The 13,981-nt window shown below is 36.6% G+C and overlaps 1 protein-coding gene across 4 annotated transcripts in view; it reads right to left on the reverse strand.

Annotated features, from left to right (window-relative positions):
• The window catches only part of AIMP1 (aminoacyl tRNA synthetase complex interacting multifunctional protein 1), a 37,052-nt gene continuing 23,071 nt past the window's right edge, over positions 1–13,981 (reverse strand). For 2 of the 4 annotated variants that reach the window (XM_039381509.1, XM_039381511.1), the window contains exons 5-7: positions 11,620–11,831; positions 6,008–6,176; positions 268–695 (exon numbers count right to left, since the gene is read on the reverse strand). In XM_039381509.1, the coding sequence (XP_039237443.1) occupies positions 610–695; positions 6,008–6,176; positions 11,620–11,831 (467 nt within the window). In that variant the 3' untranslated portion in view covers positions 268–609. Of the gene's footprint in view, positions 55–267; positions 696–6,007; positions 6,177–11,619; positions 11,832–13,981 lie in introns of those variants that run through there. The other 2 variants (XM_039381510.1, XM_027734631.2) reach the window with 2 other exon arrangements.

Here is a 13,981-nt window from a genome sequence, read left to right on the forward strand (position 1 = left end):
CAAAACTGTGTCATTTCTTCCTGTAGATTGGTCTAACTTCTGTAGTTTCTTTATCTGTAATTTTGTAAGAGAAGCAGACCAGGCCAGATTTTTCTGTGAAAGAAGCTAGCATTACCAGAGCAGCATTCAATAATGCAGTCAAGTTATTTCACTACCAGAGGGCACTTAACATTAACAATTATCTCTATGTAACATTTATAGTTAATATTAAACCTGAAGAAATTGAAATAAATTACTTAAATAATGACACTATTAAATAAAAATTATTAAATAAAAATTATTAAACACTTAGAGCTAATTGTGCATTTTCACAAAAATAAAAATCCTGCTCAATGCTCAAGTTCATGAACAAAGCAGACGTGGGTTTAGATCAAAGTGAATGCATACAAAATCATTAAACAGAATGCTAAGTGATCCACTGTGCATTTTCTTTCCCCTCTTCAAATATAAAAAAAGCACATGGGGTTTTTTTCATTAAGAAAAACCCCTGACTTTTATTATAAAAAACACACTTTGGATGTTAATAAATTTCTTTGGAATCCTGCATCAAGCTCCCTTGGGATCTGTGGTGAACTCATATTAGATTAGCAAAGGCATCAATTTTAAATACTACCAGAGCTTTAGGCTGTGCATTTTCCTATGCCTTCTCCTCACTGCATTCCTTCTTCCCAGAAAATATTTCTTTAGAAGGGTTTCTATAAATAAAATAAATTGAAGCTTTTAATAGCTTTATTAGCTTCCCACGCTGTTTACATAAAAAGGCCAAATAAGAGGTCCCAAATTTTATTAAACATGTCATTCAGTCTAGCAGTTTCAATGTTATGAATTAAATTCTCATAATAAGCAAGAAACCTCTCCACTTTGTAACAGCTCAAAAACTACTGAAGGAATATATCTCAGCACAAGAAGGGGCAAAAGGACACAGGGATGTGCGAATTTATGAAAAATTAATGCCACTTACCTCACTGTGGACTATAACTATGAAAGTCACGGAAAACATCCATGCATCAAAGTCATTCTTTGATTAAAGAAACCTGCTAACTACAGGCTAACCATCGCACTCCAGTTTTACCACTTTTTTCTTTTTTAAAGAGACAGTAATTAACTAAATTGCCAGTGATTCTTAGACCAGAACGATAATTTAATTATACAACTTAAAGGATTTTTGGTTCCTTTGGCATCGAAGCATCAATTATACTGCTATCAGAAATAAGATTTCACAGGTAGCTTTGAAATAGACAAGCATTATTGTTGTCTTACGGCAATTACTGAATAGGAGGTTATAGTATCTACAGACATACAATGGAATCATTTGTCTGTGGTTTAAAAATCAAACCTTTTCTGCTAAAGGTGAATAAAAGTTTGAGAAAGCTCTTAATGCAAAAAACCCCAAAACAACAGATCTTGAAGATTCATGTACTAGAGCATGAAACAGTGTTAAAGTTCCACTAAGGGCAAAAACATCAAATAAACAAAAACAAAGAACACTCCTCCAGGCAACAGCATTGCTTATCAAATCACTCCTCTATAACACTCACGATGGTTTTAGGAAAACTCTCCAGTTGCTGCAGAAAAGTTTAATCAGTTTGCAACAAGATACCATTTGTTTACTTTGACTAAAATGGCCAAAGCAAATTAGTCTGTATCTCATATGAATACTTTGTACCGTGGAGAGAAAAGGGTTAAAAATGACTTGATTCCAAGCTGCTTGATAGACAGCTGTGTGTGTGTTTTAGAGTTGCTGTAATTGTTGCTGCTGGTGCTTCTGTTACTTCATAGGCTTTCATACTTCAAAATAAAATAAGACCCATCTGTTCTTTCAAGTTCGAGTACTCAAACTAAATCTTTATGCTTTAAAATTACTCTTCTAAAAATATTTGGTTGTTATGGTTAGAAAAATGGTTAGAATTAAGCAGTGAAGTTAAATGACATCTGACATAGCAAGGAGTCTACCCTCCTCATAACACTATCAGTGAAGTGCCAGATGATCTTTAAGGTGAGAGCAGCTAAGAAGAGGGAGATTTTCGCACAGAAAAGGTGAGTGACTAGAAGATACAGACATACAATCCCATTAAAAATTTAGAAACAGTTTTCCAGTCTCTCAATAAGTTTCTTCACCTCAGCAATATAAAAAACCAACAAAACAAACCCCCAAACAAAACCAAACAATAAACCAAACAAAAAACCCCAAACCAAACAAACCCAACAAAAAAGCCAAACAAAATACACAAAAACACACCAAAAAACTACCCACAAAACAACAACAAAAAACCCCATACAAAACAAAAACCCCAACTCAAACAAACAAACAAAAAAAAAACAAACCAGAAAAAACCTCAACCAACCAAAGTGTTGTTAATCACCCGGACAAGAAGGTAAATGGCAACAATCTTAGTTCCTAGACAAAAGAAATTAAAAACTCTAAAGCAAACAAAAACTTTATCAAAGAACCGTGTTAACAACAGTAACATGCGAAAGACAAGTAAACAACAAATAAAGTTAGAGGCAGATGTCAGTGTGATTTTCTAAGTCTCCATCCACCAGTGCTTTTTTTCCTTGCATTTTTCTACTCACTTCAAGATAATAAAATCACAAGTCTTAAAATTCTTTGAAGTAAGTTTTATGTAAGTAGGAGACAGATCACTCTACTTTGTACTATTAAGCATTAGGTATATTTTCAAAGTCAATTATTAGCTTTAGTCTCACCCCTATAACTGTTTCTGAGCAGCTCTTTACAAAATATTAGGAAACAGCTGCCATATTTCAGACTACAATCTATAGCCCTGGATATATACACTTCGCAAAGGGGTTGTAAAAGACTACATTTGGCCCTTATCAGAGCTTCATGTCTTTGGCTCCCTGTGAGAAGGGAACTGATACAAAGCATACAAAACCTTGGTATCACTGGCTGCAGGTCATAACTTCAGAATTAGTACAACTTATATACAACCTTTAGCTTATTCTATGCCTTTTAAGAATCAAAATGTCAACACAACGTCTGTATACCTTAACGCATGGGAATAATTTAGGAGAAATTTTCTATAACTGATTTGCTCTAGGAAAAGTTTTTTGCCACTGTAAAAAAACCCACCAAACACCCAACCAAAAACAACCGGAATTAAACAGGTCAATTACTTAGATAAAACTTACCTCATTACTCATGTGCAAGAACAGATATGCTGGTGAACTCGTATACTAGCACACAATGCAAAATAGCACTACTACCTGCTCTCACATTACTTTCAAATGCCAAGTATACAAAGCTACTTGAGATATAAGCTTGGAGTAAGGCTATATCTTAGACAAAAGCAAACAAAAGACCCTCCACCCCTCAAAAATGCCACATGTCTAGGTTAATTTGTATATCATTTTGCAGGCCTTATGCTCTACAAATGTTTACTCTACAATTTGATGCTCTCTCTTGCACATCCATTTCCACAGCAGTAGAAAGCACCATGAGTGTATCCTTGCATGTAAAAAAGGTCACACATTCAACATTTAATCTATCTTTACTAAAGATAACTACTAGAAGTTATGAGTATTCCTACAATTTAGTCAATGCAACTGCTGAAGGCTTTAAGATCTCAGTATAGCTTAGCCATTCTGCATCTCAGCTAGTAAGCTTGGTATATTTTTAATACAGGAAACTAAAACTGAAAAAATAAAGCTGCCAGACTGATTTCCTTCTTAAATACAGTATTATTTAAAGTATTTTCAATTGGAGCATAACATCACACCAAGCTGAGGTACACTTCTGTTTCATAGACACCTTAGATAGAGCATTGCTTCCTTTATCATATTCCAACCAAAATACATTTTTTAGAGCATCACAGTTTCACTCACAAGAAGTTTAAAAATACCTATATACATTTGTATTTATGAAAGGTATTTCATGCAAAATTTCACAGATTTCACAGAACATTCTGAGTTGGAAGGGACCCACAAGGATCATCAAGTTCAACTCGAGTGAATGGTCCGTATGGGAATCAAACCCATAACCTTGGCGTTATTAGCACCATTCTCTGAACAACTGAGCTATTCTCAGGGACATACAGCTTGCCAAGAGGTTCATAAATAAAAACACTGTTGTACAGCTAGAAATTGTCAGAGGTGCAATAGCTTTAAAAGGTTAATATGGTTCTATATAGAAAATAGAAAGCTACACCATTTCTCACATGTGAAAGCCAACTTTTGAGCAACAAATTCATCCTGAAGATGAATACTTTGTTGATAAATGCACGCAGAGACAACTCTACCCAGTATGGTAAATACTGGGAGTTAGACCACTTTCTTTTTTAAGCTAAAGTGATGCAGTTATCCTGACCAGAAGAGCCCTATTCATCATGACTTCTGTGATCGTAACAGTTGACCTGAGTAGGTCTGGGCTTGGATTATGCTGCACAAATTCCTAGGGTGCAGGATAAATCTAAGCAGCTGATTGTAACAGAGGAGCCTGCAGGTAGCTCCCACATGGTACCAGCAACTGAGCCACTTGTGTATCCTCACCTTTAGGGAACAGGGAAGCATCAAGTTCTCACATGAACTTCCTTTCTGCTTGACAGTCGCAATATGTCAGAAAATACAACAATAGCTCGAAATACCAAAAGAGGGGAAACTCTCCTCATGGACAGAGAGTACACAGCTTGCTGTATGTGCATTCATAGAATCACAGAATCAACTGGGTTGGAAAAGACCTCCGAAATCATGAAGTCCAATCCTCGATCCAACACTGCCATGGTTAGCAGACCATGGCACTAAGTGCCACATCCAATCTCATCTTAAAAACCTGCAGGAACGGTGAATCCACCACTTCCCTGGGCAGCCCATTCCAATAACTGATTACTCTCTCTGTAAAAATTTCTTCCTAATATCCAACATAAACTTCCCCTGGCACAGCTTAAGATCATGCCCTCTTGTCCTACTGCTGGTTGCCTGGGAGAAGAGACCGACACCCATCTGGCTACAACCTCCTTTCAAGCAGAAAGGAGGTTGTATCTGTGCTACATAAGATTATTTATACTAGTCCCTCTTTTCAGGATCAGCTTCAATAAACACCACTTTAAATGACACTTTACAGAGTCTGGGTGCCCTTCTTACTGGAATCCTAGTGGACCAGTACCTCCTGATGAAAACACCTATAACCATTATAAAAATAACAGTGCTAACAATACAGCAATGAGAAGCTGATCTGCCTGACTGTGATAATAATGAACTGGCATTCATTGGCTAGGAGGAAGCATTCACCAGTATGCTACACCTATGATGCCTGAGTTCCCAAAATGCAGTCAGAAACTAATCATTTCCTAGTCAAGAGGGAGGTGGAAAAAAGGATGAAAATCATCTTTTGAGAAAGTTTAAATTTGATTAAGTTCTTATTTATAGTCTGAAAATAAAATGGATTTATTGATTTAATTAAGTGGGAAGAAGCCCAATGTCTGTGTTTTGGGACCTAAAAAGACACTTCCTCCCAGATAAACTAACAAACCCTGGTGTTTTGAATCTTACAGGCTTCTCTCATGAACAGATTTCCACTCCCCCACACCTATCCTCTCTTATCCCTTCTTCCTCAAGAAAAAAAAAAAGCTACCTGAAGTTCTGACACTTTCCTTAATAGAGAGAAGCTGGAATGAAGAACTTATGACTTCAACACTTGCCCTGAGACACAGGGAAAGATGCTTTACATTTGCTTATTGTAACCTGCAAAGTGCAAATACATTTATCCGCACATTTCAAAAGCTGAAATACTTACTGCGACTTAAGGGAGCTGGGTATTTTACATTTAAGTTCTATACAATTTTTCAAGTTACAATTTTTTGACAGATGGTTAAGTATTTTCAATCCTTCATTTACACAATATTAGCACACTAAGAATAAAAAATATTAATATAACTAATTCAGAAAATTTCAACAACAAACACAACCAGCTTTAAAAAGCTGTTTTATGTGCGTCAACTATGAAGTCACCTTGGCATATGTGGTTTCACCATTTTCCTGAATACCTACTTACCAGGAAAACCTTCAAAAGTGATTCTGTCCCCAGGTACTGCTCCAGGGGGGGGTGCTAGAATTTCCACCTTTTCTGGGGAGCTGGCACACATCACCATTGCTTGCGATACTACTCCTCTCATTTTTGCAGGCTTCAAGTTACAGAGTAGTATTGCCATCCGATTCTGCATCTTGGGGGAGGAAAACAGAAGGATATGTGTACCTAAGATGCCACATGTTTTTGGGAACTCCCATTATTTTATTATAACAAAAGAATTACAATGAAGAGATTTGAACATGACACGAGAAGCATGAGAGAAGCATGTGCAACAGTTTCACAATTTTAATGCCTGGACACCAGTAACAAATAACATTTAAACCACCTAAGAGCTGGCCAATGAATAATGGAGTAAATGCCAAAATGTGACATACTTATCACGTAAATATAAAATATGGAATTCAGAAATCCAAAAACCAGGTGAAGCATTTCACCTGCATTCCATCTTTACTCATTCTAGACCTCCATTTCAGTCCACTTTCAATTTAGCAATATTAATCAAACAATTTCTATTTAATAAGAACAAAAACACTCTACGAATTAGGCTAGCTCACAGGCAAAAATTCCAATTTGTCTATTGGAAGCGTATAGCTGTTTTACGTAATGAGCTCACTTCCATCTAAAATTTAATTTAAACACTTATTCAACCCAAAACCTTTGAATTTTTTTTAACCACTGAAAATGGCTGTATATGCTGTACATTGCAGTTTGTTAGAGCAAGCCTGTAAAAATAGGTTTCTCCCTTCGTTGTTTTAATTTATTAAAAATTATAATAGTAAATGAGACAACATACTTTGTTATAGAAAACTGCCACGCCTTAGACTACATAACAAACTACTCTTTCAAACTTATTAAAAATGAAACCCTGAACATTCTTAAGAGATAAAGCAAGGATGTATTAATTCCCATGCTACTAGTGCACATTATTTTTACTATTTCATATTTCTAGATTTTGGTCTTTGTGCATTACAATACAAACTTCAAACCAAACCTGCAGGATTAATAATTAATAAAACTCATGCAATATTTAAAATATTTGATCATATATTCTCCAAGTAGAACACTTTAAAAAGCAAAAATATAGGTAAACAAAACAAAGTAGTTATAAGGAAAAGTTGATCTTGCATAAGTTCCAAGGCAGCCCATTGACTGAAAATATTTTAGAGTTATTGCTACGGATATAAATAGCCCAAAACACGAGAAACAGCTGTAACATGTCAGTTACTTAAATGCAAATTGTAGCATTATTTAGCACTGAATAACAATTAGTGAATGGATATATATAATAAAAAAAGCAAGATTTCTGCATTTGGTATTCAACTTTAGTTTTGATTAACTGGAAAAAATTCTGGACTTTAGAACATTGCTTTTTTATTACAGATTATACAATTGACAAACCAGACTGCATTAATGCAGAAATGGACATCATCATCTTTATCAAATTAACAGAAGACAAAACTAGCATCGCATCATTCCTTTCTCTCCTATCACAACGGCCCAAATGTTTATATATACTCCATGAAATTTCTGCATGAAAAGATTCCTATTCTTAAATAAACAAGTATTTATGAACATTTCAAACACTGAGTATTCCATCACTTTTACCTGGAAGTATCTTCAAACGCTTTTGAAAAACTGCTCTAATACTAAGATATATGCACTGATTTCACAAATAAATGGTAAGAAAACCCACAAGGTAAAATAACTATTTTATAAAACAAAAAGAAAAATCCACCCCAAGATGTTCGTCCGAAACTAGAACACTGATTTTGAGCTTGGTTTTTTTCACTTTTTACTAAAAATGGCTCAATTTTTAAAATATCTTCAGATACAGGACTATACCCTAAGTAAAGAAGCAAAAAAGTAACTAGACCTCAATAAATGCTTCCAAACAATGCAAAAGTTTTTACTTTGGGATTTTGGTTTTTGGGGGTTTTTTTAACTGGTTGTGCTAGTTTTATAGAAGGAACTTACTTGTAATGTTTCTAGAAAATAGGGCATCAGTTACAAAAGCAGACTTTTTGTATCTGTGCATAATAAGCTAAAAAAATTTCGTTTATGAACCACCAAGGAAAGTAATGTTCAGGTATCATTCTACCCGCATTGCTCTTATGAGATTTTTTTTTAAAGTATATGGCAAATAAAACCCTGAAATGTGTCAGCTACTAAGAGTCAGATCCAGTTATTCTGCTGAATTCTACTGGTCGCTCTCTGTAACTCTGTAGAGGAACAAAACAAAATCTAGTTTTTCAAAAGTAACTGCAAAAATAAATTGGGTAGTTTCCTGACAGATAAGACTGAGCAGAAAGAAAAGAAAGTAAAAAATAAAAAAAGGAAAAAACCTGACTCCCTTTCTCAGTACATGAGAAGTTCTATCAGAAATACAGGGTGTTACTGAAAAGCAGGTGATAAACAGTAAGTGTATGTTTTGTTCCGCGTATGTTGAGTGAAGCAAATTCTAGTTAAGAACACTAAGACAAATCCCTACACTCAAAAGGTCACAAACAGAGGCAAGTCTATGTCCACAAGGAACTGGTAAGGCCTGTCATCTCCAGAGATCTCTGGTAAATAAATGAGCTGAGAATAGGCAAAAGAAATGCAAATGTAATATCCTTGAAACAGTCACAACCTCTGCGGGCCTTTTGAAGAGTCAATGCTTCGTTTCAGAATTCCAGGAACTTCAAAACTGACAACTCAACTAGTAAGAAACTGATTTAGTTTCAGCAAAAATGTGTAGTGGTGCAGTTGTTGGACACATAGCTACTTCATATGCAGAATGAAACTATGTATTTTCCCAAAACATTGGTAGAATCAAGAGGGATGAAAGAGGAGAAATAAGGCAAAGAAACTAAAATGAGGAAAAGTGAACTCCAAAGTTTACCATACAGAAAAGCCAAGGCCTTATAGTTGAAGCACAAGTGTTAAATTGTTCTTTTTCTTAGATAATCCTTGAAGTTGCCTGTAAAACTAACTATCAGCCAAATATATTTCAATATAAGATTCCATGACAGACTGCAATGGCTAGTGAATACAATTAAAACCAATATGCTGATTCTTCTAAAACCAGAGCAAGTTGAAATGCCAACAGCAACAAAAAGCCATCCTCAATCTATTGCATGTTTCTCTGGATCTTAAATTCGCCAGCAAACACAAGTTACAAGTTTGGTAATAGATATTTCTATTTGCTTCATGTCTGAAAAGAAACAGTAGATTTTAATATAGCCTTGAAGCAGAATGCTACAAAAGCTAAGGAAAAAAGTGGTTTTCTTTAAGAAGGGTGTCTCACATCACACAGAATGCGTCAGTAAGTTCACAGTCATGATTTAGGCATTGTTCTTTAGGATTCTTAGAAACAGGTTCTCTCTGCAGACTAGATCAAGAAAATTAGAAGATTAGGAGTATGTATAAAGAATATTATCACCTTTCTATCTAAGAGAAAGAAACAAATTCCAGTACTTGTTAATTCCTGCATGGACAACACAAAAAAATTCAAGCCATCTAAGTGGAAAAAAGGAGTTACCGCTATAAAAATCAGACAATATAGTTCATAACAGATATAATTGTAATGTACCCTCTTGCAATGAATAGCTGTAGAACAGTGTTTCTGGAGGCCAACAGTGGCCTTTCCTCTTCTTGCTAAGTTTAAGATACATGTCCTGCATTTTTGTCCTTCACTTCTAATCAGTGAGATGAGGTTCTCTTAGATTAAAGGGGATTTTAGGAGGTTTCAAAAAGCGACACTTGAGAATTGTCTGCATTTCAAGAATGATTGCCTGACACAGGTATTGACACCAGGAACACACAGAGATCCACTTCAAAAAGCCAAATGCAGTGGCAGAAGAGCTGTCAATTCCTACTGATATTTCAACTGACAGTTCTCCAACTGTCCCCAGCTGCTGCTCTTTCGAGCTCAGCATTGGCATGGTCCATCTCATGCCAATATCCTTCCATATCCCTGTTACTGATGACACATCTGTACACGATACTTAAGGGTGCAACTGCTGACGTGGCTTCAGCACCATGTGAACAAAACCACAGCATATCACATATAAAGTAGGCATGCAAGAAGTTTTAACACCCATAAATAACTCGCACTGCTTACTGAAATGTTAGTGAAGATACATACTGTGCTTCCTAACCAAAAGTAACATCAGATGATACAAATACTACAGCCTCAAACACTGCTAAATTACCACATCAAACAATGAAATCATGAACAGATGAATTTTTTGTGAATTATAGCTACAGTGCTTGATCTGATGGATACATTTTTATTTAAATATATGGCAGTAGACACATGCCATTTTTGAACACTTCAAAAAAACACAAAAAGATGGAATCTTGCCCCTAAGAATTTACTGTCTTAATAGAGACTTGCCAAAACTAAAAACAGACACGCAAATCAAGTGTTCTCAAAGAACATGTGAGGATGATCCCTAATTCTCTGTTAATGAGTACTTCAGATTATTTTTCCAAAGTGAAAGAAGGTTAAAGAGAAAAGACACTTAACTGCCATTTTGTTGTAGACACTTCATGTTTGTAAGTCTATTTAGAAAAGCTTTTAAGATTTTTTTTTCTACACACTTTCTTGAAAGCAGACTGCTAAAAATGAGCAATTTCAAATTTTGCCCACTGCGTATCAGTAACTGGACGCTATCAGGTGATCAGTGCAGAGTAGTTACAGTATTATTTTACTGTTATATTTTTTTAGGTTCAATAACTTTCTGTAGCATAAAAACAACCATTACAATTTTAATTGCCTCCTACATTTGCAGTTTTACCATGGGGACAGAGAGTGAATAGGGATTGAAAAGACATTTGACAAAGTGTAGCTTTTCCACGCTAAGATCAATTTCTTCATGATCCATTTTGCAGTTGCTCTACACAACACTGTTTTAAATGCCAAGTTTGCATCTGAATTTAGAAGCAGCCTTCAGTCAACTCCTCCCACCCTCTAAAAGAGGTGTGAAAGGAGGATTTAATCTTGAAGCCTTAGGTCGTTCACAAGGCATCTATAAACTATGCCTGTCAAACACAAAAGAGTATCAACTAAAAAGAGCATAGTGGCAGATTCTGTTCCGTACAAGGAAGTAAAAATATGCATTTTGTATTCCACTGTTGTTTAAGCTACTCATTGCCAGCTAAGTTAAATTTACATGCTCTTTGCTTTACTTCATGCCAAATATTTCAAGAGGCTATAAAAGAGAATTGGAAGGCAAAGGTTTCAAAAGTTTGGATCATAGCAAAAAAAGTTATGATTTCTCTACTACATAGTAGGAAACCTAAAGGGAAAGTCACATCTGTTTGGTTTAGGAGCCCACTGTGTACCAATAGTGGAGGAATCAGAATAAGATCCCAGGATAGAAACACTGCAAGCAGAAAGGAACTAATTTGGGGTAAGGGTACTTCTCTGTTTTCTGGCAAATGTTGTTAAGCATTACTTCCATCTGCATTTTATTTTTGTTTTCATGACTGTATTAATCTTTTAACAGAATGAAAACCTATCCTAAAAACAGATGAAGATCTTAAGATACTTTAGGAAAGGAAAAGCTCTCAGTGAATAATTTTATCAATACCTTTTCCAGAGGAACATGCTTCACTAAACCACTGACAACAGTCCTCGGGCTTCCTTCACCAACATCCACTTGTTCAACATACAGAGTGTCTGCATCCGGATGCTTTTCAGCAGTGATAATGCAGCCAACACGAAGATCCAGACGAGAAACATCTACAGGTTTCGCATCACTACTTCCAGCAGCTGGTTGCTGTTTCTTCTCCTTCTTTTCACCTATTAAAGAAAGTTTTGTTCATGAAATAAACATTAAAAAAGTACAACTAATGTACATGACTATTGCAAGGGAAAAGTGAGCTACAGTCTCAGAAATAAGCATAAATTCAGTGTAAAACTGAAAAAAAGAGTAAAGAGATAGCACCTCTATTACCAGTTTCCAGTGGTGAATCATCATACACACTTCAATTTAGATTGATACCCCAAGTAATTACCACTGTAGGACAGAGGTATTTTCCTGTTTGTAAAGTGAAGCCATCCTGAACTTAAGTGTAGTTAACTTGTATGTAAGTGACATATACACTCTGCCAAAGGCCATATCAAAAGCCTGATAGTCTTGTTTTAATAATCAGCAATTACCACCAGTAAGCACTTCCATGGTGTTTCACCAGCAAAGGGAAACCAGACAACCACAATTCATCAGGTTACTAATGCTTAAGAGCATTTGTTCACAGTCAGGAGCTGTGAAGTCACTGCAACCGCACTGTAACAGCCGCAATGCAACTCTTCAAGATAACCTCAGCTAACATTCTTCACTTCCCAAATATACTAGTATGTGAAAATTCTCATGGTTTATAAGGTTGCCCTGATGTGGAGTCTTTACCCATGATCATCACCCAAAGACACTGTATAGTATAAAATTACAGTGAAGCAGCACTACTCATACTCAACTGCCTATTTAGATATTCCTTTCAAGGTGAGCAAGTGACATCCAGTTTGTTTGCACGTATGTACATAACGAAGTATGTAAACTTCCTGTTTAGAAGACATTCAAGATTTGTTTAACAACTATAATCTCTGGGAGATAAGAAATGCCTAAAATGTGCTTTAAAATGTATGTTCTGCTATTCTTTCATCCAAGATAGCTTACATATATTAATATATAAACTCCCTACTTTAGGGAACAAAAAAGGAAAAGTAGAAACAGCACACAATTTGATTCATTCATCATTGTTCTAGTACAGGCTTGAAATTAAATAATGCATTCAGTAATAAAAAGGCAGTATTTTTTTAATATAAGCAATAGCTCTTCAAAAATATTTTAGTTTATATATGATGAATGAAAAGCTCTAGTGTTTATAACTGGGTATTTTTAATGTAATTGTTTTTATTGATATAGTCGTCAATCATATATACAATAATTAAAGAGAAACTGGGGGGGGAAAAAATCAAAATAGTTAATATATACTATCTAAGATAATTTGAAAGACCTGTTAACTTTAACATTGGTATCATTCCTCACTGTTCTCTGTGACGTTTCTCTACAAGAGGAATGAAGCCTGTCATTGAATAAGGAAAAGAGAACACAGCAAATGTGTACATGGCTGTATGGGTTTCTGTGGCCAGGTTTTGGTAGCTGGGGGGCTACAGGGGTGGCTTCGGTTAGAAGCTGCTAGAAGCTGCCCCTGTCTGGTGGAGTCAATGCCAGCCGGCTCCAGGACAGAATTCCTGCTGCAGGCCAAGGCCGATCCAATTAGGCATGATAGTAATGCCTCTGTGATAACATATTTAAGAATGGAAAGTTATTGCGCAGAAAGAATTCCAGCCAGGGAACAGCAGAGTGAGAACACGTGAACAACAATGCAGACACCAAGGTCAGTGCAGAAGGAGGGGGAGGAGTGCTCCAGGCGCCAGAGTTCCAGCCCGTGGTGAAGACCATGGTGGGGCAGCTGTGCCCCTGCAGCCCAGGGAGGACCATCAGGGTGCAGAAACTCACCTGCAGCCCAGGGAAAAGCCCATGCTGGAGCAGGTGGATATCTGAAGAAGGCTGTGACCCCGTGGGAGGCCCAAGATGGAGCAGGGTCCTGCTGGGGACCTGCAGTCCAAGGAGAAAGGAGCCCACACTGGAGCAAGTTTTCCCTGGGTAGGATTCATGGGGGATCCACGTCGGTACGGCTCATTTGTGAAGGACTGCACCCCATGGAGAAGTGACCCACGGGACAGCAGTCTCGTGAGGAACCGAGGGATGGACTTGTTGGAGATGTCCATCAAGGACTGTCTCCTGTGGGAGGGATCCCATGGGAGCAGGGAAAGGACTCCTCTCCCTGAGCAGCGGCAGAAACAACAACTGCACTGCTGGGGGGGAGGAGGGAGAACATGAAAGGAAGCAGAGGTGGGAGGAAGGTGTTTTTAAGATTATTTTACTTCTC

Source organism: Pipra filicauda, unplaced genomic scaffold, assembly GCF_003945595.2.
Source record: "Pipra filicauda isolate LSUMZ 115617 unplaced genomic scaffold, ASM394559v2 scaffold228_size1260155_pilon, whole genome shotgun sequence".
Lineage (NCBI taxonomy): Eukaryota > Metazoa > Chordata > Aves > Passeriformes > Pipridae > Pipra > Pipra filicauda.